Source organism: Zootoca vivipara, chromosome 8, assembly GCF_963506605.1.
Source record: "Zootoca vivipara chromosome 8, rZooViv1.1, whole genome shotgun sequence".
In the NCBI taxonomy this organism is placed as follows: Eukaryota; Metazoa; Chordata; class Lepidosauria; order Squamata; family Lacertidae; genus Zootoca; species Zootoca vivipara.
Genome location: NC_083283.1, coordinates 46,341,060 through 46,366,695, shown reverse-complemented (window position 1 = coordinate 46,366,695; position 25,636 = coordinate 46,341,060). Strand labels below are relative to the sequence as shown.

At 41.3% G+C, this 25,636-nt stretch overlaps 1 protein-coding gene across 1 annotated transcript in view; it reads right to left on the bottom strand.

The window, feature by feature from the left end:
• EMILIN2 (elastin microfibril interfacer 2) overlaps nt 1-24,079 on the bottom strand; it is a 36,680-nt gene extending 12,601 nt beyond the window's left edge. The window contains exons 1-4 of the mRNA XM_035125680.2: nt 23,463-24,079; nt 19,127-19,249; nt 11,108-11,283; nt 5,482-7,377 (exon numbers count right to left, since the gene is read on the bottom strand). Coding sequence (XP_034981571.2) covers nt 5,482-7,377; nt 11,108-11,283; nt 19,127-19,249; nt 23,463-23,578 — 2,311 coding nt within the window. The 5' untranslated portion in view covers nt 23,579-24,079. The remainder of the gene's footprint in view (nt 1-5,481; nt 7,378-11,107; nt 11,284-19,126; nt 19,250-23,462) is intronic.
• Nucleotides 24,080-25,636: the final 1,557 nt, after the last annotated feature.

Below are 25,636 nucleotides of genomic sequence, written 5' to 3'. Positions count from 1 at the left end.
GGTGCACATTTATCCATAAAACCTTGTCCCACTATATCGCCTTTAAAAAAACAAAATCTCTAGCCCAGGGGTACCCAACACAGTGCCATCCAGATGCTGACCTTCAGCTGACCACTGGCCACGCTGACTAGGGCTGATGAGTGTTACAGTCCAACAACATCTGGAGGGCACCACATTGACTACCTGCAGAATTTCACAGCCATCTTACCTTCTGTACCTAATTAAATATTCTTTTTCATTATGATTATCAGTGGTTTCATCAGATTCTACACTTTGGTTCATGCAAAGCAGGAATGCTAGCAAGTCTAATTTAATAATAAAACTAAATTATGTAACAGTACTAGGAAATCAACCAATTGTAATTTTATCTTCCATCAAAGTGTCCATCCATTTCCAGCATAACTGATGAATTCAATAAAGAGAGCATAAAGGAAAATGTAACAGCAGTAGGATCCTAGACTTAGGCGCCTCTAATATAGTCCTATTTGCAGAATGCAGAATGTTTATCAGAACAGTATGGGAGATACTCCTGTTATGGTTGGATCATGGCTCTCTGGTAACTCCTGCATGGAAGTACAGGCGGCAACCATTTTGCATGGGGTTCCGTTCCTGGCCCCCACAAATGTCCCTGGAGTGCACATAAGTCCGCCCTGCTTTGTTACACCCTTCCCACCCCGTCCTGACCTCTTCCAGGTCCATGAGTCGCATGCCAATTGGATAGGCACAAAATGGTTGCCACATATACCATGTAATTCAGGTAAATGTCACCATTACTTTGCTTTTACCATATTGGACACAACTCTCCATGCTGCTTTATGGCCCAGGCATTATCAGAAGATAACACAGATACCTTTATTGTGCTGTGGATCCCTGCTGGTATTAATATTTTACCAATTTAAAATGGCTTTGTTGCAATTTTGTGTTGTGAGCTACTGGAGAAGTTGACAGTAAATTTGATCCTAGGACAAAATTGCTCATCATGAGTAGGCTCTGACATTCTAATGCTGCTGGAGGAGGTCCATAATGCACTGAATATTCTTTCTGTGTCCAAGCAAACACCCCACTACCTTTCAGGGAAGCACTGAATAAGTTAAGACCCAAATAAGGATTTGGGCCCATGGCTTATACAGCAACAACCCATCAACATACATCTGGACTGACTCATTAAAAATGTCTTTGGCTCCATGTTGCTTAAAGTAAAAACTGATGCCAAAGCTAGAATATACTTGGCTGCAAATTAGCACACCTTTTCCCAGCTTGAATTTCCAACTGGTATATATTATTTAACAGGTTTTGTTTCAGTACAATTATCAATAGAAGACAATTATGGTTTGAGCCTGCCAAACTGAAGTGTAATCATTTAAGTCATATAATACATTGTCAGATATTTTCTTAAACCTATGCTTGAGGTTAAAACTAACCTACTGTATGTAAGATTAAAGGTTGCCCATTCAAATGCAGTGTATTGCAGCCATATACTGAACGCTTCAGTTTGACTGAATGATATTCAGACACAGAGAAACATCTGCTTTGCTTTTCAAGTTGATTCCCAAGGTGGTAGACACAAACTCACATATACACATGTAGGACAAAATCCATTGATCTTTAAGGTGCCACAATACACTTTGTCATTTTTGCTGCTAACATGGCTACCCCTCTGAAAAACTTTATGAGATTTCCTAGTACAGTTCCTTTATTAGTACTCCAAGAATCCTTACTCAATTTTCAGTATCAGCTGTCATTTCATCTCAAAACTTTCTGAAACCTATTTGCTTTGTAAGTCTGAAATCCTGTACACACTAACCGGCACAAGCATAATTTAATGTAGTAGGCTTTCATTCAAAGCAAACCACATGCACATATTGGGATGTTTCCTTGCAGTCATATATACTTGGAAAGGAAAACTACAAATATAGACCCTACACTTCTGAGCTTGAGTTGGGTTGAGTTGGGTTGCCTGTCCAGGCAAGTAGCAGATCAACATCTCACATACTGTACACCACCACTTCCCTGGGCTAGAAGAGTGCCACTGTGCTACTTCAGCTGTTCAACCTAAAATATTAACCATTACAACATTGCAATGTACTTTGCAGCCTGGGAAGACCAAGAGAAAGGAAGACAGCAAACAGAGAAAATATAGATGAAATATAGGGCAGCAGAGTGATAGAATCGTAGAATTGTGGAGTTGGAAGGTTCCCCCAAGAGTCATCTAGTCCAACCCCCTGCAATGCATGAATCCCAGCTAAAGCATCCATGACAGATGACCATCCAACCTCTGCTTAAAAAAATAAAATTAAAAATGTAAGCCTACTTTGTACTCAGAAGGTAGGATCTTTACTTGTGTTAGCATTATTTAAAGGGTTCATAAAGTGCTTTGAAACTCAAAGGGTGTTCCGTTATTGATTTCTTGCCCTAGTCTCCTATCTGGCACTCTCCTGATGTTTTGGACTACCCATCAGCCCGAGCCAGCAAAGCCAATAGTTAAGGAGGATGGGAATTGCAGCGCAGGTTTATCCGGAGGGCACCAGATGGAGAAGGGTGCCTCACACTTTCAAAATGGCGTAGATTTTGGAAATGTGTACTTCATTTTGTGGGATGAAAACATCCAAAATGCGTATGCAAAGGGTTAATTGCAAGAGCTGTAGAACTCTGTGATGTCATACACCCTGTGGCAGTTATAGCAGTTGGTAGAGTTATGGCAGTTAGTTGAACAGTCTTAACAGTTAGAGCAGCAGGTTATGTTACATTGTGCTGCTGTCTGCCTCAGAGTCAGTTACCCTGTAACCATTTAATCTGTGTAAGAGGTTTTAGCAAGTTAAGAAACATCCACCTGCATTGGATATTTAATCTGCAACTGCAAGTACACTAAGCAAAAATTATATGCCATTTAAACTTTAAAAGAGAGTGTCTTGCGTAGTTTTTTATAGGAGGGAAAAGAAAACTAAGTAAAGGGTCAATCAACCCAAAGCTGTCTTCCTCATCTCTGCAAATGGGAACTAGAGTCTAATTCCAGCACATTTTTCTTTTCTTGCATTTGTTTATTCTACTGTGTAGCAAGTTTTTTAAAAACAAAAAACAAAAACAGAAAATTATGACTGTACAGGAACCTTCTACAGTGATACCCCGGTTTATGAACACAATTGGTTCCGGAAGTTTTAGCAGGGGCCCAAAGGACCCCAATTAAGGTAATAATGTAATTCCCGATAAATCCTGGAATATGCTTATATTAGTGAATTATGGTAACCTGTTGCTTTAAAGAAACTGATGATTCAGCAAGAAGCCGTCCCTACTGGGATAGAAGGTCAGCTAATACGTAAATCACAAAGAAGCAATTCATAAACTAGAACATAAATTGTTACATCCACACGTAACACAGGTTCCCATACATGCAAACTAACAATATGTAACAGATCACGGTAAGAATCAAAGTTTAGTTAGCAACACTTATTGCGCATGCGTATTAGATTAGGTAATGACATATGTATTAAATATGAAATGAGATGATGAATATTAAATATAAAATGATGTAATGATTTATGTGATTGGTTAAATTGAAATCCTTTGTCTGAAATGTTATAAATACCCCTGCCCGATCTTTGGGCGGGGTTGCAGTATTCCGAAAAGATTCGACTGTAACCTTATTGCTTTGCAATAAACATAATGGACTCCTAACTCCTCTTGTCTCTGAGTTTTATTGGCTAACTCAGAAGATAAGCCATTTGGGGGCTTACAACATGTTCATAAACTAAAGCGTTCATAAACTGAAGTGAAATTTCCCATTGAAAGTAATGGAAAGTGGATTAATCCGTTCCAGACGGGTCTGCGGAGTACTCAACCTGAAGTGTACTTAACCCGAAGCATGGGTGTAATTTGTTCCGGAAGTCTGTTCATAAACTGAAACGTTCATAAACTGAAGTGAACTTTCCCATTGAAAGTAATGGAAAGTGAATTAATCCATTCCAGATGGGTCCGCGGCGTTCATAAACTAAAAATTCGTAAATCGAGGTTCCACTGTACTCTGATTCTCCAAGATTTAAAACAAGTACAGTATGGAGAACCTGTGACTCTCTAGATCAGTGTTCCCCAACCAGTGTGCCTCCAGATGTTTTGGGACTACAACTCCCATCATCCCTAGATAGCAAGACCAGTGGTCAGGAATTATGGGAGTTGTAGTCCCAAAACATCTGGAGGCACACTGGTTGGGAAACACTGCTCTAGATAACTGCTAAACTACAACTTCCATCATCCCTAACCAATGTCATGCTGTTTGTGACAGATGGGAGATGGGAGTCCAACAAAATTTGGAGGGCCACAGGTCCCCCACCCGTGGCTTTAAAAAGAAATCAAGAATATTTACAGGCAGCCTAGGCCATGGATGAGAAAGATAGTGCAGAATGGATATGCTCCGTGCCAACATATGAGACAGCCTATTTATAGAAATTACGAAATAATATTATATGCCTCATTTAAATGAAACCTGAAGAAGAAATATTAACAAGACAAATACTAGCCCCTTCTACACTCACATTTTTTTCACATTTGCAACTTGGTGCAGAGTAGGGGATATGGTCCAAAATGCAAAGGATGCTGTCAGGGAGATATGTGACATGTTTGCGGCATGAGGAAATTTTCTCTGGGTGCAGAGGAATTACATTCCTATTTAGGAGTTCCACTGCCTGCAATGATTTGACAGATTCCTCACTATGCTCTGACGGTGTGCTTGCCCTATGATGCAAGCACTTCACTTCAGATCCAACTGAATATTCTAACAATTGTAATATGGCAGCTTATTTCACAAAAGCTTGTGCGGTGTCAGGTGTGAAATGGGCAGGGCAGGGCAGACCTATACAGTTCTCCACTAGGTAAAGGTAAAGGGACCCCTGACCATTAGGCCCAGTCGCAGACGACTCTGGGGTTGTGGCACTCATCTCGCTTTACTGGCCGAGGGAGCTGGCGTACAGCTTCCGGGTCATGTAGCCAGCATGACAAAGCCGCTTCTGGTGTCATGGGCTTTGAAGAAACTTGATCTCAGGACGCAAGGGAGAAACGTGCTAAGAGGAAGGCACGCTTGGCAAATCCACACCGTGATCAACTCCCGCCTGGAAACCAATGTCCCCACTGTGGAAGGACGTGTGGATCCAGAATTGGCCTCCACAGTCACTTACGGACCCATTGTTAAAACCATGTTTATGGAAGACAATCTTACTCGGCTACAAGTGATCGCCAAAGAAGAAGAAAGAAGAAGATGTTATGTTGTATAGAGAAAAATTGTACAGCATTTGGCTCAAACTGGATTCCCCCCTAGGTGTTTGATTTCAGTAAACCACATTTAAAAAACAAAGGTAGAAAGTAAAAATGTAAACACAATTCCATCTGCTCTCCACAATGTACATTGTTATTTTAAAATCTGTTGAGTTTACCCCTGATATCACCTTGTTTAAAATTAAAAATTTGCATTTAGAAAGAGGGAGGCTAACTTACATGTAGCAGGTTTAGTTTTCATCAGATTCTGGAGGTCAATGGTGAATTTGTGGAACTGTCTGTGGAACTGCTGGGATGAATTCTTGAGTCCAGAAATATCTTTGGAATTGGAAATTATGGTTCTGTTCATATTATTGACACAGTTCCAAATACTGGAGACATGTTTGTTTAATCCCTCCCTTATCCTTTGGAGGCTGCTAGACACTTGATCTAGTTTGTTGCAGGTTTTTTCAACACTGGACACTCTACCCTCCATATCAGAGACACCAGGCAATTTCTCTTGGCATTTGTTCAGGTTATAATATAGCTTCGTCCTTAACTGTTCCATCCTATCCTTTAAGTCATTACAACAATTACTGTTTGGGTGAGTTTGATTGCCCACTGTTTTCTGTATTTCATCTCCCTTTCTGAAAGCACCAGGTTGTACCTTTTCACAAGTAGAATTGATACCTAGAAGTTGTTCATTGCAGCTGCTCAAACCACCCTGAAGTTTCTTAACATTTTTATCAATAGCATTCAGACCATAACGAATAATTCGTAAATCCTTTTGAAGCTTCTGAATGTCACGTTGGCTGCCTTTAACTAAATTAAATTTCTCATTTAAAGAGCCATTTAAGGATTTTAAAAGACCAGAATTATCCTCCGTTTTTGAAAACAATACATCATATTTACTGTTACAGTTTTCTATGTCTCTCTGGAGGCCCTCCACATTGTGTGATACTGGCTGGCATTTCTGCCTGCAAAGGTTTTCAATATCTTGCAGTTTGTTCTTCACAATATTAATCTCAGAGACAAACTGTTCATTTCCAGACCCTGAATTGCTGTGCAAAATTGATACTAGATCAATATTTTTCTCATCTGGATTTGTGATATTAGTAACATCTAGAAAAGTAGCACTCAGACGGTTTTCCAGTGCCTGAAGCTTTTTGTCAAATATGTCTTTCGCTTCATCTACTTCAGTAGCTATAACACCACGAAGAGTTTCTTCAATGTAAAAGCAGTGTTGTTCAGCATTTCTCTCTGTAACATTGATCCTGGCTTCCACTTCCTCCCATTTTGCATCAAAGTTGCCTTCCAGATATGGAGTGGCTATGTATTTCATTTCATTATCTATTCTGGCATTTAAAATCCTGTTTGCTTCTGCAGTTCTGTCAATCTTCTTGCCCAAATGTTTTAGCTGCTGTCCAAAAGCATCAATTTCAGCATTACTGCAACAAATTGAGTGGTTTGATGGTGCTTGGATAAGTGTCTGAATTTGTTTTATCTCCTTTCTGATGTCATTTTCCTTCTCTCCAATAAGTTCCCTTATTCCTTGGCAGCTGGCTTCATGATCATCACAATGTTGTTGAATATCCATCAGTTTGTACTCACAGGAATTTTTCAGATCTGCCATTTTCTTCTCAAATCCTTCCAAAATTTCCTGTCTCAGATCTTCAAACCTAGCATCAATGTATTGCTGATACAACTGGCTACTCGGCATCATAACAGTTGGGCCTTGGGCGGCTTCTTGGAGCTGTTTTAATTGTGCTTCATAGCCATTTGCTTTCCCTTTCACTTCTTCCACCTTGTCATCTTTGTCCTTCAAGCCATCTTCTGTTGGCTCAGATTTTATATTTTCTATTCCAGGTTCCTTTTGGTCTTTACTTCCAAACACATGAATTTTCTTTGTTTCACCCTCAGCCGTACTGTCAGGCTCTGGACGGTCATGAAGGTTGTTCAACCATGATACAAGCATCCGACTTGCATCTTCTTGAACAGAAAGCTTTAGGTTTTCATTCACACCTGTTAAGGAGGACTGAAGCTCTAACACAGTCTGTGTAAGGCGGAATACTTCATCCTCAAGTAGCTGAATTCTTTTATCCTGTGAATCCTGTTGTTCTTGCTTCAGATTAGTGTCTGCAGAAAGAAAAGAAAGAAAAATGTGGAAACAGCATTTGAAACTAAACTTGAAGTTACAAAACCCCAAATTGACTTAGATGGTTTAGAGCAGGCATCCCCAAACTGCGGCCCTCCAGATGTTTTAGCCTACAACTCCCACAATCCCTAGCTAACAGGACCAGTGGTCAGGGAAGATGGGAATTGTAGTCTAAAAGATCTGGAGGGCCGAAGTTTTGGGATGCCTGGTTTAGAGGGATAAATCTTTACAACTTTCTCAGCCATCCATGTTTTTCCTTCAAAGTGAATTACTTCTTTTATATTTGGCTCCATGCTTTAATACAAAGATAGGAAGTCTGATGATGGATGTTGTTGAAATCTAACTCTCATCAGTCCTTGTCAAGATACCCAGTGGTCAAGGATAATGGGAGTTGTAGCCCAGCAATATGTGAAGGTTTACAGATTCCCCACTCCTCCACCATACCAGGAATATGAGAATCAATGCACACACAAAATATTATACTGATTTGAGACTGCAACATCTGTGCTGATCTCACTATGACCCAAGTCCATCATTCTGTACTTTCATGGGAGTCAGCACAAAAAAAGCTTATACAGGGAAGCAACCAAAGCTGCCCTTTCAAATACTGAAATATGCACAGTACTTTGGGCGGGTATTGGTTATATTTTGCTACAGCTCTGCAAATTGGCCACTGCACCTAAATTCTGAACATTTTCCTGACAATGAAGGAGAAATGCCTGCAACATGACATCAAAGGAAGGGAAACCAGCCCCTATTCATCCAAACTGAATACTACAACTGGCCTTGCCAAATGGAATATGTTCTGAAGAAAGAAAGAAAGAAAGAAAGAAAGAAAGAAAGAAAGAAAGAAAGAAAGAAAGAAAGAAAGAAAGAAAGACTAGCAAAAGCTTCTTGTGCAGAAGAAAGCATGTTCACCTGCATGAACAGCTCTCACCCAGCTCTTGGTTCTAGGCTCTGTTTCCACACAGTAGCTTAAAAGTCATCACTAATTTATCAAGTTAGTGACAAGCACTAGCATTAAAACAAACAAACCCATATTCTTGTAATACAGAATCATTCCATACAACATTCTGAAAATATCACTGAACTTGTAAATCTGAAATAAGCTCATGGGCACTAAAGCTGCTTCCAAAAGGGTGGCCCCAGCACTACCAAATCACTGTTCTTTTGTTGTAAGTTGCAAATGAAATTGGAATTAAATTTCTACACTATTGGCAGTAATGCACTTTTTCTGTGTGTACATCCTATGTTCTGCCCACACACTGCTGGGGTGAGGCGATTTTAAGCTCAGCACATATTCATTCATCACACACACACACACACACACACACCATTTATGAATGAATGGATGGATCTTTATTTGCATCAGCCATTGGCCATAGCAATAAAACAACACGATATACAACAATACAATACACAAAGAATAGGGGGGGGAAGTCAATTATATAAAATACATTTTAGGGTTTTGAATCAAGAGTCAAATAGTGGATCTTATTCTAATTGCCCCAGCTAAAAACCTTGCAACCTTTGCTGTCACTTGCTCATCTTGATCTGCCAAGAGAAAGGATACCAATGGCAGTGGCTGGGCGACCCGGTACGGACAATAAAAGAAGGGTGATAACCTCATTCCTCAAGTCTTTATAAAGACTGCAAGCCAGAAGAGCATGCACCACCGATTCAGTACTGCCATCTCCGCAGGGACATAAACGTTTTTTGTGTGGAATCTGTTGGAATCGTCCCTCAAATACAGACGAGGGCAATACATTCAATCTTGCAAGAGTAAAAGCATGTCTATATATTAGAATTGCTAGGTTATGCAGATAGGGTGCCAGAGAGTCAAATGGGTAGGTGGAAAATTGTCATACTGTGGGCAAAATTTCCTTATTGTAGCCAAGTTGTTCTGATGCTCGATATCATTTAGGCGCTGACAAATTAGACTGTTTGCTTTGCTAAAACCCAAAGTGAGTAGCTGTTGTGGTGATAAACCACAAGAGTGAAGTTTTTGATAGACAATTTTAGTCCAGACGCTCTTGTGACAATCTTGCAGCACTAGGGATATTAGACGGGGGGGGGGGGTTAAATTTAGGCGAAGCTAATAGTTAAGTGTCCTACACCAAAACTGTAATTCTGTCAAGGGAAGATAAGCCTCTAGCTCAGGGTTCCCCAAACTAAGGCCCGGGGGCCGGATGCGGCCCAATCCCCTTCTCAATCCGGCCCGCGGATGGTCTGGGAATCAGCATGTTTTTACATGAGTATAATGTGTCCTTTTATTTAAAATGTATCCCTGGGTTATTTGGGGGGCCTGTCTGGTGTTTTTACATGAGTAGAATGTGCCCTTTTATTTAAAAATGCATCTCTGGGTTATTTGTGGGGCAGAGGAATTCATTCATATATTTTTTCAAAATATAGTCCGGCCCCCCACAAGGTCTGAGGGACAGTGGACCGGCCCCCTGCTGAAAAAGTTTGCTCATCCCTGCTCTAGCTCAATGATGCTTTTGGGACACAGGGTGGTACAGAGAAAATTTGCCTTAAGAACTTTAATTGGACAGCTTCCATAGATCTAAAGTGAGTGCCTGTCCAAATCTGAGCCCCATATAATAACTGTGCTAGGGGTTTAGCTTGGAACACGTCCAGGACTGATGGTATATGTTTACCACCTTTTGTGTAGAAAAAAAAAATCTTTTTTAAAAAAATCATTTTTTAAATTATTGCTGAAATGCTTTCATGGCATTTTTAATGAAAGAAAAGTAAAGTGTTATAACTCGGTACTGTTATTTTGCTATCCTGCTATAATACTATACAGTCAACTTAGGTTTGAACCCAACAGATCGCCATCAGTCCATTTGCTTTAATAAAACTTTATAGTTACTGCCGTGTTATCAATATGGTTTTAGTGTTCTTTAAAAATACTGTATTGGGTTTTTTAAAAATATATACAACGATGCTGTGAGGGACAGGAACTATAGACTGCCTCCTCCCATCGTGACAATGAGTTCCTCTCCGAGCACCAGCGGGAGCGGGGAAGGAGATGACTCCAGCGGGGAAACAGGAAGCAGGGGGCAGGGGTCTGACAGGGTCACAGAGCCTCTGCGCCAACAGGGAGAGGAAGGAAGGGAGAGGGAAAGAGGGAGGCCGGAAAGCACGGCTAGGAGACCCCTCCCTCCAGTTCCGGAGTTGCGCGTTAAGAAAAGGGGGAGGAGATTGGGGATTCCCAGGCTACTTTGTTGGAAAAAGACGCGGGAATCCCCATTCCGGGGTACTGACCCAGACTGAGAACATGTATATTGTACAGCCGCTACACTGTAAATAGTCTGCACTGAATAAAAGCATGAAAAGGCAAAGTGATGGAGTCGTTACTCTAGAGTAGCCGCCAGCGATCCTGTGACAGATGCATATCCAATACTGCAGCTCCATGGAGTTCTGTCCATGCAGCTATGCTTCTTCTTCCTCTCCTGTCCCCTCCACAACCTCCTAGACCCTCAGAAATAGCTCTGCAAGCTTGGGGCACCCTCCAGACCAGATTTTTGGGGTACATGTGGGATGGCTCTGTGACTGGGCCCACAAAAACCTACCTCAAAGGGTTAATGAGACTGAAAAATGGCAGAGAAATAAATAAAACACTTTGGACTGCAAGTGCTGTGTCAAACATATCAGAAAGAAAAATTATGGACAGGGACATGCATACCAAAATTCAAAGAAAAAAATTACCCAGGCTTGGCTTCATGTCATCTGCTGGTAGCTGTGCTGGGTAAACAGCAGACCTTGGCTTTTGTGGTGTGCCTTCTTTGCAATCTATACCCATGTATCCAGGGCAACATCTCCATTCCAATTCTGTTACTGTCTTATATGTTATTGTATATTTAGGTCTGAAACTTGTTCGATACCTGCAATAAATAAAATGAAAATGGTAGCATTAACATATTATGGTGATCTTTATTGGGGGTTTTTCTTTCAAACAAAGCAAAGAAGAAGAAGAAGTAAAAGTAAAAATAAAAGGGGCTTCTACCTGTCAGTTATATAAAAGAAATTATTCAAAACATTCACTCTAGCATGACATCCAACTGTCTGACTTTCTGTTAAGCAATATTTTCCCAATCTTCAGATCCAAATGCCTCAAATTCATCCATTTTCCTTTTCACACAAAAAGTCCAAAAGGGGTACTCTATTATTAATAAATGTCAGCAATGGGTTTTCGCTAATCAAACATATCAACTTCAGCAACCATTCCTCCATATTAAACAATAAATCATTCAGAGGACAACAATGACTACTTTTAAAAGGTTTAAAGTCATTAGAGAGCTATATAAACAATCCCTGTAATGAGTAGGGGGATAGTGGGAAAATATAATATCCTGCCCACCCGTGACTATCCTGTTTCCTCCCTGTCCTCTTATGTATGTTTAACTACTTATTACTGTGAAAGCAATTTAGCTAGGATGAGTATTGTTTGAACTCACTGCTAGAGACAACAATGATGACTTTGAAGTGGTTTAAAGTCATTAAAGAGATATTCCAACCCTAACAGTATTTAACTGCTTTGAATTAGGCCTAGTAAATCTGATTCACATGCATTAATCAGTGCCCACATTTCAACTGCGGTATCTTTGCACCAATGCAATTCAAAGTTTGATAAATAAAGCATTTTGATATTTAAAGATGCATGTTGTATCAATTCACTGAAATTGTTTTAAGTAACTTCGATTATTTATTTAACATTTTTATATTAATGTTTTTATTTTCCAAATTACAGTAACAACATCAAAATAACAAATTATAATCAGGTTCAACCTTAAGTGTGGTCCACTGAAGTAGAAAGACCCATGTTTTATAACCAGTGCTTTGCCATTAACTACAGTTAGTAGTCATAAGTTCAGTTATTATGATCTACAGTACAGAGCTTTATTGGTTGGCATAGCCTTCTTTCTCTATGCAATCTGCAATCAAAGTTAGAGCTAAGGAGTATGGCTAGATTACCAACCTACCAGGATTACTTCAGGACATGGTCCTTTGTAGAAGACAAGTAGAAATCGTCTACATTACATAACAGTTGAAGCTCTTAATACCACTCCCTTAATTTTCATCTATTTGTTACTGTTGAATCCACAGCAGTTAAAAATTCTCTAACAATGAAATCATTTGCTCCTTGTGGGATTAAGCTGATTCTCTGTTATTAGCTATGCAGCACAAGAAGCTAACACTCACAAACCCAAATACTGCACCATCTAAAATACTCAGATTTCCTAAGGTTGCTTCCTAAATCTTGCTACAGAAAAGATACAAAATTTGCCTTTGAAGTCAGTTGGGGATTTCCAATGGTTTCCTAAATGTTTCACAAACATCAATGAATTAATTAGTTCGCAGAAGTGCTTGAACTCATAATAACTACCACCTGCATTTTCATTTATTGGGAAATAAGAATTGAAGCTGCCTTCCTGAAATCAAGAACACGTACAAAGTCCTACTGAAATCAACTGATGGCAATTTGTTGGGTTCAAACCTAAATTGACTTGTTCAGCATGTCTGTTGCTAGCATGAACACAAATCTTCATTCTTCTATTATAGTAATGCATACTATCAGAAAGATGGAGAACTGTGATACATGACTACCTCAGAGTCCTAAAAATTCAAACCAAGAAAGTAGTGCTTACCTGCATTTGTATTCTTAGAGGACTTCTTCCCTCACTCCCTGCACCTTTGTATATATCATAGCATAGGCTGGTAATACCCACATAGAAACAAACAGAAAACTTTAGGCAGGCTATTGGCCTTTCTACCTTGCCACACAGTGATGCCATTTTCAAAGTACACTTCTTGCCTTTAACCTTCCAAAGCACCTTTATTCCACATGTTCCTCTCCTCCATCTTCCCTGTTAATTAGAAATCCATTTACTGGATTAACCCTGTCATCAAAATAGTTTCTGGCAATAGTTTCCCTTTTTTTGAAGGGACTTAGTTTAACACAATAAGAATGGGAAAACCTGACAAGTGAGTCATGAATGTGCTGCAGGAAGGAAGGTCTGGAAAATGCATTACATCCAGAGATGGTGGGTCACTGGTCAAGACTTTTCAAAACGACTCTGCAGGTTGATTCACATGAAAATAAAATAAACTTTTTTTTAACAAGGAAACATTTTTTAATAGCATGGCCATTTACAGATCAACAAAATGGAGGCCAACAGAAGATACAAATTTGCATAAAATGTGCATATGCTAATTTATATGCACAGATGCAAATTTAAAAATAATTGCAATCATTTAAATAGATATACAGTGCATGTGGCCATAGGGGGAAGACTCTGACCAAGTAACCTGTGTGCCTGTTCAGGTGCTAACTGTTGATGACCAACTTCAAGGCGCCTGTTCTCCATCCTTGTGGGGTTTAAAGGCCTGTCCTCTATAGAGGGCACATAGTTCCCTCTAGGTCTAAATAAAGTTCTAGGGCAGGCATCCCCAAACTGCGGCCCTCCAGATGTTTTGGCCTACAACTCCCATGATCCCTAGCTAACAGGACCAGTGGTCAGGGATGATGGGAATTGTAGTCTAAAACATCTGGAGGGCCGAAGTTTGGGGATGCCTGTTCTAGGGGAACTATTATTCCAGGAAAATGGCAACCATGGTAAGGTGGTTCATTTCTTGTGAATCACTTGCAGTTTTATGATGAATTTAGTATATGGCTTTATTATTGCTATATTTCCCCTGCATTAGTGTAGTCCTTCGCTTAGAAAAAGCGAATAAACTATTCTGCATAAGAAGTACAGGGCATATCAATTTACAGTTGAATTTCACATAATATTTCTAAGAATTAATCAGCCAGCTGGGCAAAATGCATTATGTATGGGAACAATACATAATGGTCCACAAAGAATAAGCAAAACCCTAGAGTATGTCATAAAATAACATTTTTTTAAAGAACCACTGCCATAAAGAATAATCAGCTACATGTACAGCTACAGTGGTACCTCGACTTACGAACGACTCGACAACCAAATTTTTCGACTTACAATGGAGCAAATGGCCGCACACTTACGAATTTCTCGACATCCGAATGGAAACCGCAGCAGTTTTAGATAGAGTTTTTTTACTTACGAATTTTTAGATGGGGTTGCTTCAACTTATGAATTTTTCCATTTCCAATGCATTCCTATGGGAAATCACACTTCCAATGGCGCTTTTCGACTTACGAATTTTTCGACCTACGAAGGTGCCTTCAGAATGGATTAAATTTGTAAGTTGAGGCACCACTGTATATACAAAAGTAAAGTTAAAGCAACCTCTGCTGTGAGAACATAGTTCATGCAACTTTTAGATAACCAGTAGTTTCTCCCCTAATAGAACACCACATCCTTGGAGAAAAAACCTTTCTCTCATGGTTGGCCAACATGGTGCCTTCTAGGTGTTATGGACTACAGTTCTCATCATCCAAAGAACATTCACAAACCAGAACACTCACTTCCAGGTTTGTGGCGTTCGGGAGCCAAAACGTTTGACTTGCAAGGCATTCAGGATCCAAGGTACGACTGTATTTCATATTATTTCCCATGTCAATACCCTAGCAGGAGCCACAAAATGTTACCAGAAGTCAGAAAAAGTTTGATAGGTTCAGGACTATGAGAATATGTGCTTTATGCTCCGCAGCACTGGAAATATGCTGTTTCTATTCACCTGGAGGTACACTACATTGCATTATGAAATATAGAGTTTTATAACATTATTTGTGCATTTGTCTAGGAATTAATACAACAAAGACCTTGTTTAAAACTCCATCAAGTATTATCAAAGCTCAAACATTCGTACTGAGTTTTTCTGAAATTATGCAGTAAGTTATGAATATTGTATGAAATAAATAAACCCCTTTGCAACCCATAGATAAGAAAGAGTCTATTGTTCACTGTTTACAGACAAAAACGGGCAATTTTAGGTCAATGACACATGGCCAGAAAAGTTCATCTGATCCAGCAAACTGAGACTATCAAACATGCCAAAATACTAAAGATCACTGATAACTTCTTTTTGTTTCCAATACACTGTCCCTCTGCAGCATTCTCTATGAGGTCAGCAAGATGGGCACAAACCTTTCCCTGGGCACATCCAGGAGTCATTCCTGACTACAGTATGTTACAGCAGTGCTCCTTTTGTAAATATTTTTGAGACATCCAAAACCAATTTTTACTCTTAATTTATTGGAACAAATTTTAGGCTGGCAGCAACCGATGGAAATGCACACATACACACTGCGATGAATCCAGAAGTGACCTGAAAACATTACTAAAAGAGTGGAATGGGAATGGGGCAGAATGCTTTACGTATGCGGGGGTCCAGAATGTAACCCACGTGCAATGGTTGTCTATACAGTCATACCTTGGTTTAGGTACGCTTCGGTTTGAGTACTTTCAGTTTAAGTACTCCGCAGACCAGTCTGGAACGGATTGATCCACTTTCCATTACTTTCAATGGGAAAGTTCGCTTCAGGTTAAGTACGCTTCAGGTTAAGTACTCTGTGGACCGTCTGGAACGGATTAATCCACTTTCCATTACTTTCAATGGGAAAGTTCGCTTCAGGTTAAGTACGTTTCAGGTTAAGTACAGACTTCCGGAACCAATTGTGTACTTAAACCGAGGTACCACTGTACTTAAAAGTATTGTCTACGTATGATGCAAGTTTTCAGCTTAGGACAGATTTCTGCATTTATTCTGCCCAAGCCATTTTTATCTCAAGACATTTAAGCCCATACAATGCATGCATTGATGAACATCCTTATACAGGTTAAGGCTCTGCGTATTACCTCTACCCAGCAGCAGCTGGTGCCCACTATACATAGTAGGGCTGCTAGAGAGTCTCAGGGGTGTGGTGAATGAGTGGTCCCAGGGGTGTGTCCAAGTTCTTCTGATTTTCTCCCCATCCTCCTCATGCAAAGCTACTGTGGAACCTATGCATTGCAATTTTACAAATAGTTGGCACCTATAAACTAGTTGACTGCCACTTTGATTAAAAGAATATGAGAGTACTGAACCCAAACAGCCAGTGACAGAGAGGAGGATTGTAAACTTAAGTCTTCAGAGCCACTGGTGTGCTTGTTTTTCAAAGGTACAGTATAGACAAGAAGGCTCTTGCCAACTAGCTTACTGAGAAGGAAAATGTACAGTCAATATTCTATCCAATTAAAATGTGGTGCAGATTAAGGGCACCACCAACTGCTCCTCACAAACCACAGCTTCCTTTCACAGACTTGAGCAGAGGAGACATGATTAGGAACTATATGCCTCAAATAAATAGAATGAGCATGCACAGAGTGCATCAGTCTCACCAAACCTTTGTTTGTATTTAATAATGTAACACACATATCCACCATGGTATATAATCACCACAGTAGTTCAGGATCAGCAACTGGATCAGGCCAAAGGCCCATCTAGTCCAGCATCCTATTCTCACAGTAGCCAACCAAGCAGCACAGTGTTTTTTAAAACCTAAAGAAAAACAGGAATACCAAACATCCATACATCTCAAGCCTATGTACAAACATTAGTTCCAATAATACACAAGTGTTGAAAGTTACAACACACATAGAAGCCACCAACCATTTCTCCTCGCCCATTCACAAAAACGATTTAAAAATCGATATTATAAAAAGATACTCACTCTGTCCACTATTGCTCTCTCTTGATGAATATTCATTTAAAAACGCAAACTGCTCAAACTAGCCACCACACCCTTCTCCTGGCTAGCTACAAAGAATGGGCTTTGAGGCGTGGCATCCAGAAACAGCTCTGAGCATGCCATTCAAGACAGTCCTAAAAGGCCACTACTGAGACTTCTTGTTAGGCCTCATAACAATAGGGAGAGAGCCTTCCTAGTAGGATTAACCTCGTAGGCAGCCCTATCAACCACATGGTTTTTCTGCTTACAAAGAAATGGGAGGGACGTTTTTGCCGTAGCTGTACCCACCATGCTGGTCTCTCTCAGACCAGTGAAAGTACCTGCTCAGGCCACCTTAGCTGTTCTATTAATTCACAATGCAAACATACACATACTTATTTGTAAGTAAGTCCTACTGTGTTAAGTGGAACTACTCCCAATGGGTGCATAGAAAGAGAGACCGAACCTCTCATCAGTCAGCCCAATCCAATCCAATCTTCCTCTTTCTCTCTTTAAAGTATTATAAAGTGGTCAATTAAGTTAAGATGCTGTACTATGAAAAGAATGAACAGGGAACATTACACAGAGAACATCTCACCACAGCTTCCTCTAATTAAGCTGATGTTGTCAATGTTTAGTTGAATGTAAGCTTCTTTTTTGGCAAAGGCAAGCTACTTTTTTGCCAAAAGCATTTGTGTTGCAAAATTCAAGCACACAAAACATAAACTCTGATCAATAGTTACAGCTCTAAACAAATGCCCCAATGCACACAGCAGGATTTACTTACAAGTTGACTTGTATAGGATTGTACTACATAACTTGTTAGGGTGTCTTTGACTACTATCAGAATGTAAAGCCATAATTGACACACCCGAGGAGGTGACTAATCATATGCCCCTTTTCACATGATTTTGAAGAAATAGTAACTGCAAATTTGCCGGGGGTTGGGGGGCCGGAAAACTCACAGCATTCTTCCAGATGCAGACATACATACTTTGGCAAAAATAACAAGATTTTCAAGGCACCTGGTTTCCATTTAACACGAGACAATATTTTCAATTCTTTACAACTTATTCTAGGGTAGTTTCACAAATAGTGTACTCACTATTCTGGACGATTTCCATATGCTCTTCTCCCAGTCCTCCTCCCTTAGAAAATAAACTATATAGCCCAGAAGCTTGTAGCTTGAGTATAAGCATTCTAGACCATCAAGCAACACAGAGACATGGCTTTGAACACCTGAATTGCTAGGTTTTCTCAGATTTTGAGGGAGTAAAATGGTGACCTTCAAATTGTCACCATTCTGAGAGCAGGTAATGGAATACATTTTTGCGCACCTGGCAACATCTCCTAAAGTTGTCTGGCTGGCTGAGACGGCCTATTCAAATAGCCACTTCAATGGCTGTATATTCTGTTCACCAACATTATAGCCCTTATTTATATTCCCTTTGTCCATGTGGATCACAGGGCAGCACACACTGCAAAAAATTACAGGCTCAAAATTACTGGAACATTTTGGCTTCCACCCAGGCATTTCAAAGAAGAGGACCTGCACTGATTTACAGCAAAGTTTATGACTGCTCTGCATGACTAGAGCCTGCAGGTGATTGTAGGCCAAGGAATGTAATTGTACTCAGCAGCAGGTGTTCACAGAGCTGCCACAAAAATTGAGGTACTAATTGCTTCAACTTTAATCAGAGTTTAAAAAAATAATAATTCTTAACTGATGCCAACCCCAAAGTAGTTATGCTAGGGTAATGTTTTTGCAATTTCCTTCTTTTGTCTGAATAATGTACGGTGACTTGTTGTATTATCTGTTGACAGAAGAGTCAACATGGCTCTAATTAGTTGCAGCTGCCTCATGTTTGCAATAAAAAGAGCAAGCTCTGTTCAGCTTATACTACGGCTTAGAAATCATATGATAGAAAATGGGGCACATCCTCCTGAAGTAACCACATGGTGAAACATGAAGAATTCCACAGCCGTACTAAGTTGATTTTTCTGCCTACATATGGGAATACCTCTCTGCTGGAAAGATGACCAAATACTTCCCCACCCACTCAGTCTCCTCCTTGTCTTCCTTTGTTACTTACACAGGAGCATGTGGGCAGGGGATCTGGTTCCAGGCACATGAGTACTGAACTTGAACAAAACTCTCTGTGCCATCCAGCACAGAGCAGGTCACATTCTTGTTCACAATGTAGGCACACCAGTTCCTGCAGGGGAGAAGAAGAGAGGGAGACAAGAACAGGACAGACACACTGTTAAGCCACCAAACAGTGAAAGTTATTAGCCATTTCTCTGGGTCAAATATATAACCACAAAGATTCCATTCAAGAGACAGACAAGACAGACTTGAAATCATCTTTTTTAGCCTAATACATTTACAGGATGTATAGCCAATTTCAAAGCTGTAAGGAGATGTAACAAAAGTAGTCTCTTGAATGCTACTGTGGAACTTTAGTATTCAAAAATACCTGGCTTACTTTAAAAGAATAGAATGCACCAAGTTAAAACTTATATTGTCACTAAATATATCTGGTGATTACAGAACAGAGGCTGAAATGGAAGGATAAAAGCATATCAAACTGACAAGGGTTGTGTTTGAACCTAGGGTGTGGTAGTACACTCTTCTTTCTGCTGTTCTTCCTATATGAACAAATGCAGATACTTTAAATGACCAAATACACATCCCAGCCCAGCAATATCTTTTATTATGAAGCAGTTAGGAGAACAACTGGTGCTTGATGTTAGGGCACAAATGTGGTACTGGCTGCTCAACATTAATCTGAAGCCACAGAATACTGAATCTGGGGTGGATAACTTTGGATGGTAAGGAATCAACCATGTTCTCTGACCTTGTGAGAAGGCACTGGGCTAAATGGCCTACTTTGGTCTTTTCCATCTTTTTGGTAGTAAAACACTTGGCTGACCAACCCTTTGTTGCTAAACAGATTGTTTATGATGGATGATCAGCTGTCCACAGAGGGAATTTAAAGGTTAGGATATATTTTTTCCTGAATGAACAAGTTATCTGCAGGGTGTGGTCTGACTTCATAGTTTTTGCAAAGTCATATGCAGTTGGCAATTGGGATTTGAAGATGGAGAGTATGCTGTAAGTTGCATGTGCATAAGCAATTGATAAGAGTCTAAATGGAAGCTGGAGGGAAATCCAAACTTGTTTTAGAGACTTGTTTGTAAGGGAGCTGCATTAATGCTTGCTTTACACTTGCAGTTTTACTTCCTGGTTCTAAGGCACATTAATTCATCCTTGCTTTACCGGTGTTAGTGAAACCCCAGGCATCATTAAAAAAATAGGATAAATATTGAGGACTTAGTGAGATTCAGTTATATTTAAGGAAATTATACCATGCTTGAAAAGAACAAGAAACAAGCTGCCTTGTCTTTATGGAAGCATGAAGAGAAGCCTGAGTCTATAGTTTTGTGTAGAGGGTAAAATGAGGGTGGTTTTGTTTTGTTCTTTGTAAACAATATACCGTAATGGAACCAGAAAGTATTTAAAAACCTGGGAATATAACTTTGCTGGTAAGTCTCTTTGTTCTGTAAATTGTGAATACAGTCTGTATTCTGGAAAGGAATAATGCTGTTTAGAGAGTGAATAATTTACCGGTGATGGTTATACTGGAGAAAGAAATGCATTTGTAAATATGGGAATGAGTAACTATGAATCATCTTGAATGTTTTCAATTTATGTCCCTTTATCATCTTTTCAAGGATGAGCTGTAGGCTCTCTAGAGCTTTTAGGGGGACTAGATCACCTTTTAAGGTGAATGCTGTTTGGGGGATTGCTTGCTAACAGTGATTTTCAATTGATATTTCTTCAAAAGGAGCTAGTGGTTAGGATGAAGTCTGTGTCCAGTTCTAATTCAGAGACATGTGTGCAGAGGAGTTGGCACTGTGGGTTTGGAGAGAGAGTTTTAGGTTTAGATAGACTAGATGGGGGCAGGGGAAATACAGTAGGGATTCCAAGCTGAAGTGGTCCAGAAATCAGATGAAGGATCAGTGAGTTGTCTGCCTGTTTTAAACTGTTTACTTCCAAGTCTCCCTCTACTTGAATATTTGCAAATAAAACACTACAAAGGCAGCATAACTCTCCAGTGCTTTTTCTATCTTGAAGAAACTAAACTCTTCCTTGATACCCCCTAAACTACTCACTGCTTGAGAATTGAGGAGCTTCATTTAACAATATGATTAAGTGCTATATGGGTGGAAGAGACAATTACTAAATATCTTTCCGCTGTTACTAGTCACAAAAAGGGGTCACAAGTAGGCACCAAAAACAGAATTGGTGTGGCATAAGTAGACCTGATCACTGAACTATGGAGCCTGAAACACCCCCCCCCCAGCTGTTTATCCTTCAGTATCTAGTCTGTGCTCAACTTGTCCATGCCCAACATACGCAGGTTGTGTGTATTGTTATGTCAGCCAGTGCTCAACTAGCCTATCAAATAAGGCACATGCAGACACAGCCTTTGAGAAATGTCTTACCTACATATTTTGTCAACAGAGCTGGTCCCATACATTTGCTGCCTGAGTTAAAGGAGAATATTTCCCCTCCCCAATTCCATGTAAAGAATCTGAGTGAGCTTGCAGTTGCATCTTCATTTAATAGTGACATTGGGAAAGTGCCCTCCTCTGGTCCACAACAGCCTCCCAGGAAGAACATCACAACAAGGGCTTGCCCATCAGTTGGCCCAAGAAAGAGCAACTGTGGGAACCTAGTTTCCTCCCACCCACTCCCGCTAGAAATTGCTATCGGATCCAATTGCAAATTGCCCTGGCTGAACTGAAGAGAAGCACATTCTGGGTTTAATCTGTAGGGCCCACATGGCAGTAATATGGGCTGGAAATCCCAAAGGATGCCTAAATGCAGCAGGGCTGACAATATTCCTATCTAAAACAAGGGTAGGCAACCTAAAGCCTGGAGGCCGGATGCAGCCCAATTGCCTTCTCAATCCGGCCTGCGGACGGTCTGGGAATCAGCATGTTTTTACATGAGTAGAATGTGCCTTTTTATTTAAAATGCATCTCTGGGTTATTTGTGGGGCATAGGAATTCATTCATTCCCCCCCCCCAAAAAAAATATAGTCTGGCCCACCATATGGTCTGAGGGATGGTGGACCGGCCCATGGCTGAAAAAAGTTGCTGACCTCAGAGCTAAACAGTCCACTGCCTACAAGAAGATAATTAACTTCAGAGTCTGGCCCTAACTATCAGCTGGAAAACTAAGGTCTGCTAAGTTGTACGTGCATGGTTGTGAGGTTGTCAATGTGAAGTGTTTTCTGTTTAAATAACTGCAACTAGTGGTAAGAAGCCTTGAAGATCATGATCCAAGGCAAGCTATGAATCTTCAAAAGAAATAGTAATAGAGACACAGTGTTCAAAACCAGCCATGCAACAGGTGCATCTTGTACCTGTCGGCCACTTGCAACCAAGTGAAGATGCCTGGGCACCAGGATGGCCAATGACATCTCCACCATCTGGAGGTGCATGCCTAGGGATCATTGGATCTTGACTGTTTTCACACACTAATAACACATCCTGTAGAATTATCTCAATTATATATTATCTGCACAATCAAAATGAATTTTGGGAACCAAAATGCTTTTTTTGCACAGCCTGTGCAGGACCAATTGTTGTAGCTTACCCCACCCTACTGCCCTGCTCTCAGTTGTGAAGAACACTCTTACATTATGGTCCGTGTCACCATTAAGAAAAAGAGATTGGAATAGACCAATTAATGTGTGAACTGTCCCTGGATAAATTGACTTTTCTTCTTTAAGTTCTCAGAGTTGTTAAGCTAGCTGAAGGTTGTCATCTGAACTAGCCAGATGTTTAACTGATAATCATTCACAAGTCAGTCCATCATTTGAAAAATAAGACTTTAGAGCTGTCTTCTTGCCCAAAAATGGCAAGTACTGTAGACATTCCGTTTTGGCAACTGTAACCTTGGTTTAAGGAGCCATTTGGCACCTAGCTTATATTTCTGAGTTTCTAACGCTGGCCACATATCAAGCACTGGAGAAAGAGCTCCAACCATCTAAAGTAATATAGATTACACCCACCCCACCCAGGCTGTGTAACATCCAATTCTGTTCTCTGCTGGGAGTCTGGACTGATGACCATGTGCTGGGAACTCAACCTAAACTCTCATCAGAGCTTCGCAGCCGCAAAGGTAAGGGGATTCCCTGGACACGCCAGACCGCCACCAATTCCCTATTCACCGACAACGCAGCCGTCCCACTTCTCCAACTTGCCCATCTGCAGGCAGCTTGCCGCTATCGGTATCCTCTCGGCCCTGCGGCTCACTTTTCCCGCGGCCGGGTGGCATTTCGGCAAGGGCCCGAGGAGAGTGGAATTCGAAGGGAGCCCAAGTTGGCGCGGAGAGAGGCCGAGGCGGGCACTTACTTGTTCCTGACGCCCGGTCGATTGGGGCGCAAGTGCGGCGCGGTCTGGCCGAGGCAGCCGGACAGAGACAGAAGAATCAGCACAGTCCACCTGAGGGGCTTCGGGAGCAGCTCCATGCCCGCCACAACTGGCGCGCTCGGGGCTCGCAGGGCACGAGGAGAGACGTCCCGCAGCTCAACCTGTCCTGAAGACTACTTCTCTCTCCTGGGACTTTCCCCCTTCCTTGCCTATTTATCTCCTTATTACGTCGCCTCTCTTCGGCTCCGCCGCGAACTCCGCTTCTCGCTTCTCGCTTCGCTTCTCCACCTCAGCTCCTTCACTGACGCAAGACTCCTCAACCCCCCGCTCCCCGCCCCGCATGCTTAGTTCTTCCCAAGTTTCCGCCCTCCGAGTCGCACACCCTGAGCCGAAGGATGACTTAGCCGCCTCCTCGCCTCACAAACATCTCCCCTGGCCAAACAGCGCGCGGGCGGCAGCCCCCTTCCTCTTTTCCTCGCTCTTGCCCTGGACGCGGTGGGCGCAACCACTCACTTCGGGGCAGCGGGGATGGAATAGACGACTAAGGAACCAGGCTCGCGGCGAGGCGCTTCCCGCTGCACGCGGGTGTTCTCGGACGCTCGACAGACTCGCGCGCTCACCCCCTCCCCTCCTCGAGGGCTCCTCTCCCCCCCCCCCATCTGCCCTGCGTGACCTCCGAGAGAAAGGCACGTGCGCCATTGTGAGCTACAGACAGAGGACTCTCCTCTGGCGGCCACTGCTCCTTCTCTCCCCGCTTTTCTTTCCATTCGGCGGAGCCGCCTTCTTTTCCAAGAACAATCTTACGCAACTCAGCAAGCGTTCACCCCCCCCCCCAAAAGGGCTTAATAAAGGAAGGCTGCTTACTTAGGCCAAGGGAGCCGATTAGCCGTCACAGAGGGGGTGCAGGCAGCCGTGCTACACCTACACGGGTCATTATCATACCACAGTGCACCTGTTGGGGACGAAAATCTTCCTGACCACTTGGCAGCTATAGACCAGGCATGGCCAAACTTGGCCCTCCAGATGTTTTGGGACTACAGCTCCCATCATCCCTAGCTAACAGGACCAGTGGTCGGGGATGATGGGAATTGTAGTCCCAAATCATCCAGAGTAGTAGTAGTAGTAGTAATTTATTTATACCCTGCCCATCTGGCTGGATTTCCCCAGCCACTCTGGGCGGTTTCCAACAAAATATTAAAATACTGTACAATAGTCGGTCAAACATTAAAAAGCTTCCCTAAACAGGGCTGCCTTCAGATGTCTGGAGGGCCAGGTTTGACCATGCCTGCGATAGACTGCCAATGCTTCTAACTACAGTACTGAACTATTTAATAACTTTTCTAGAGTGATACTGTTCTAACAGGGGTCCAGAGTTGCTTTATAAAAACAACAACAGCATGTTCATTCTAATTTATAGTGTTAGAAACATATTTTAAATACTCTGCTGGGTTCTGATTTACACCTGCAAGTATATTGCACTTAATATCAGTGAACAGTTGCTGGATGCTTCAAGACTTCTTCCTGGTGAGAAAAGACAACAGCATCTAGTCTAATCCCCAAAGAGCAATAGCCTTCCCCATCTTGGTGCCCTCAAGATGTTCTAGTCTCTGATTTCTATCGACCTCAGCCAGCAGGCCTGTGATAAGCAAGTTGGTTGGGACCTGATGGGAATTGGAGGTCATGGGGTTAGACAAGGCTGCCATGGACTATGACTGATGCATATACACCCTGAAAGGAAATAAAACTATTTGCCATCCCTGAAGACTAGTAAATTAATCATATATCTCTCCATTACCGCAAAGCAACAAGAGAAAATAATGCATTTACTGAGGTCGTTGCTATGTTCTAATCTGAATGACTAAGTGCCAAGTATTAACAGTGACTTAATCAAAATAACAGGAAACACTGACATGTCTTTATATAGAAAATATTTGGCTTGATCTAATATCACATCAAGTTACATCTGTTTCAGCTGTGCTAAAAATTACCTCGAAAACATATTTTGATTCTGCCACCAAGTTTCCCCCCTCGCCTTAGATGGCAAATGTGTTTGTATAACCAGAGAATGAGATTAACTGGCGAACTGTCAATTGCTTCCTTTTAATGAAGTAACAAAACATAAAATAAACCAGCTGCTGGCTAAGCTTCATTCTCCA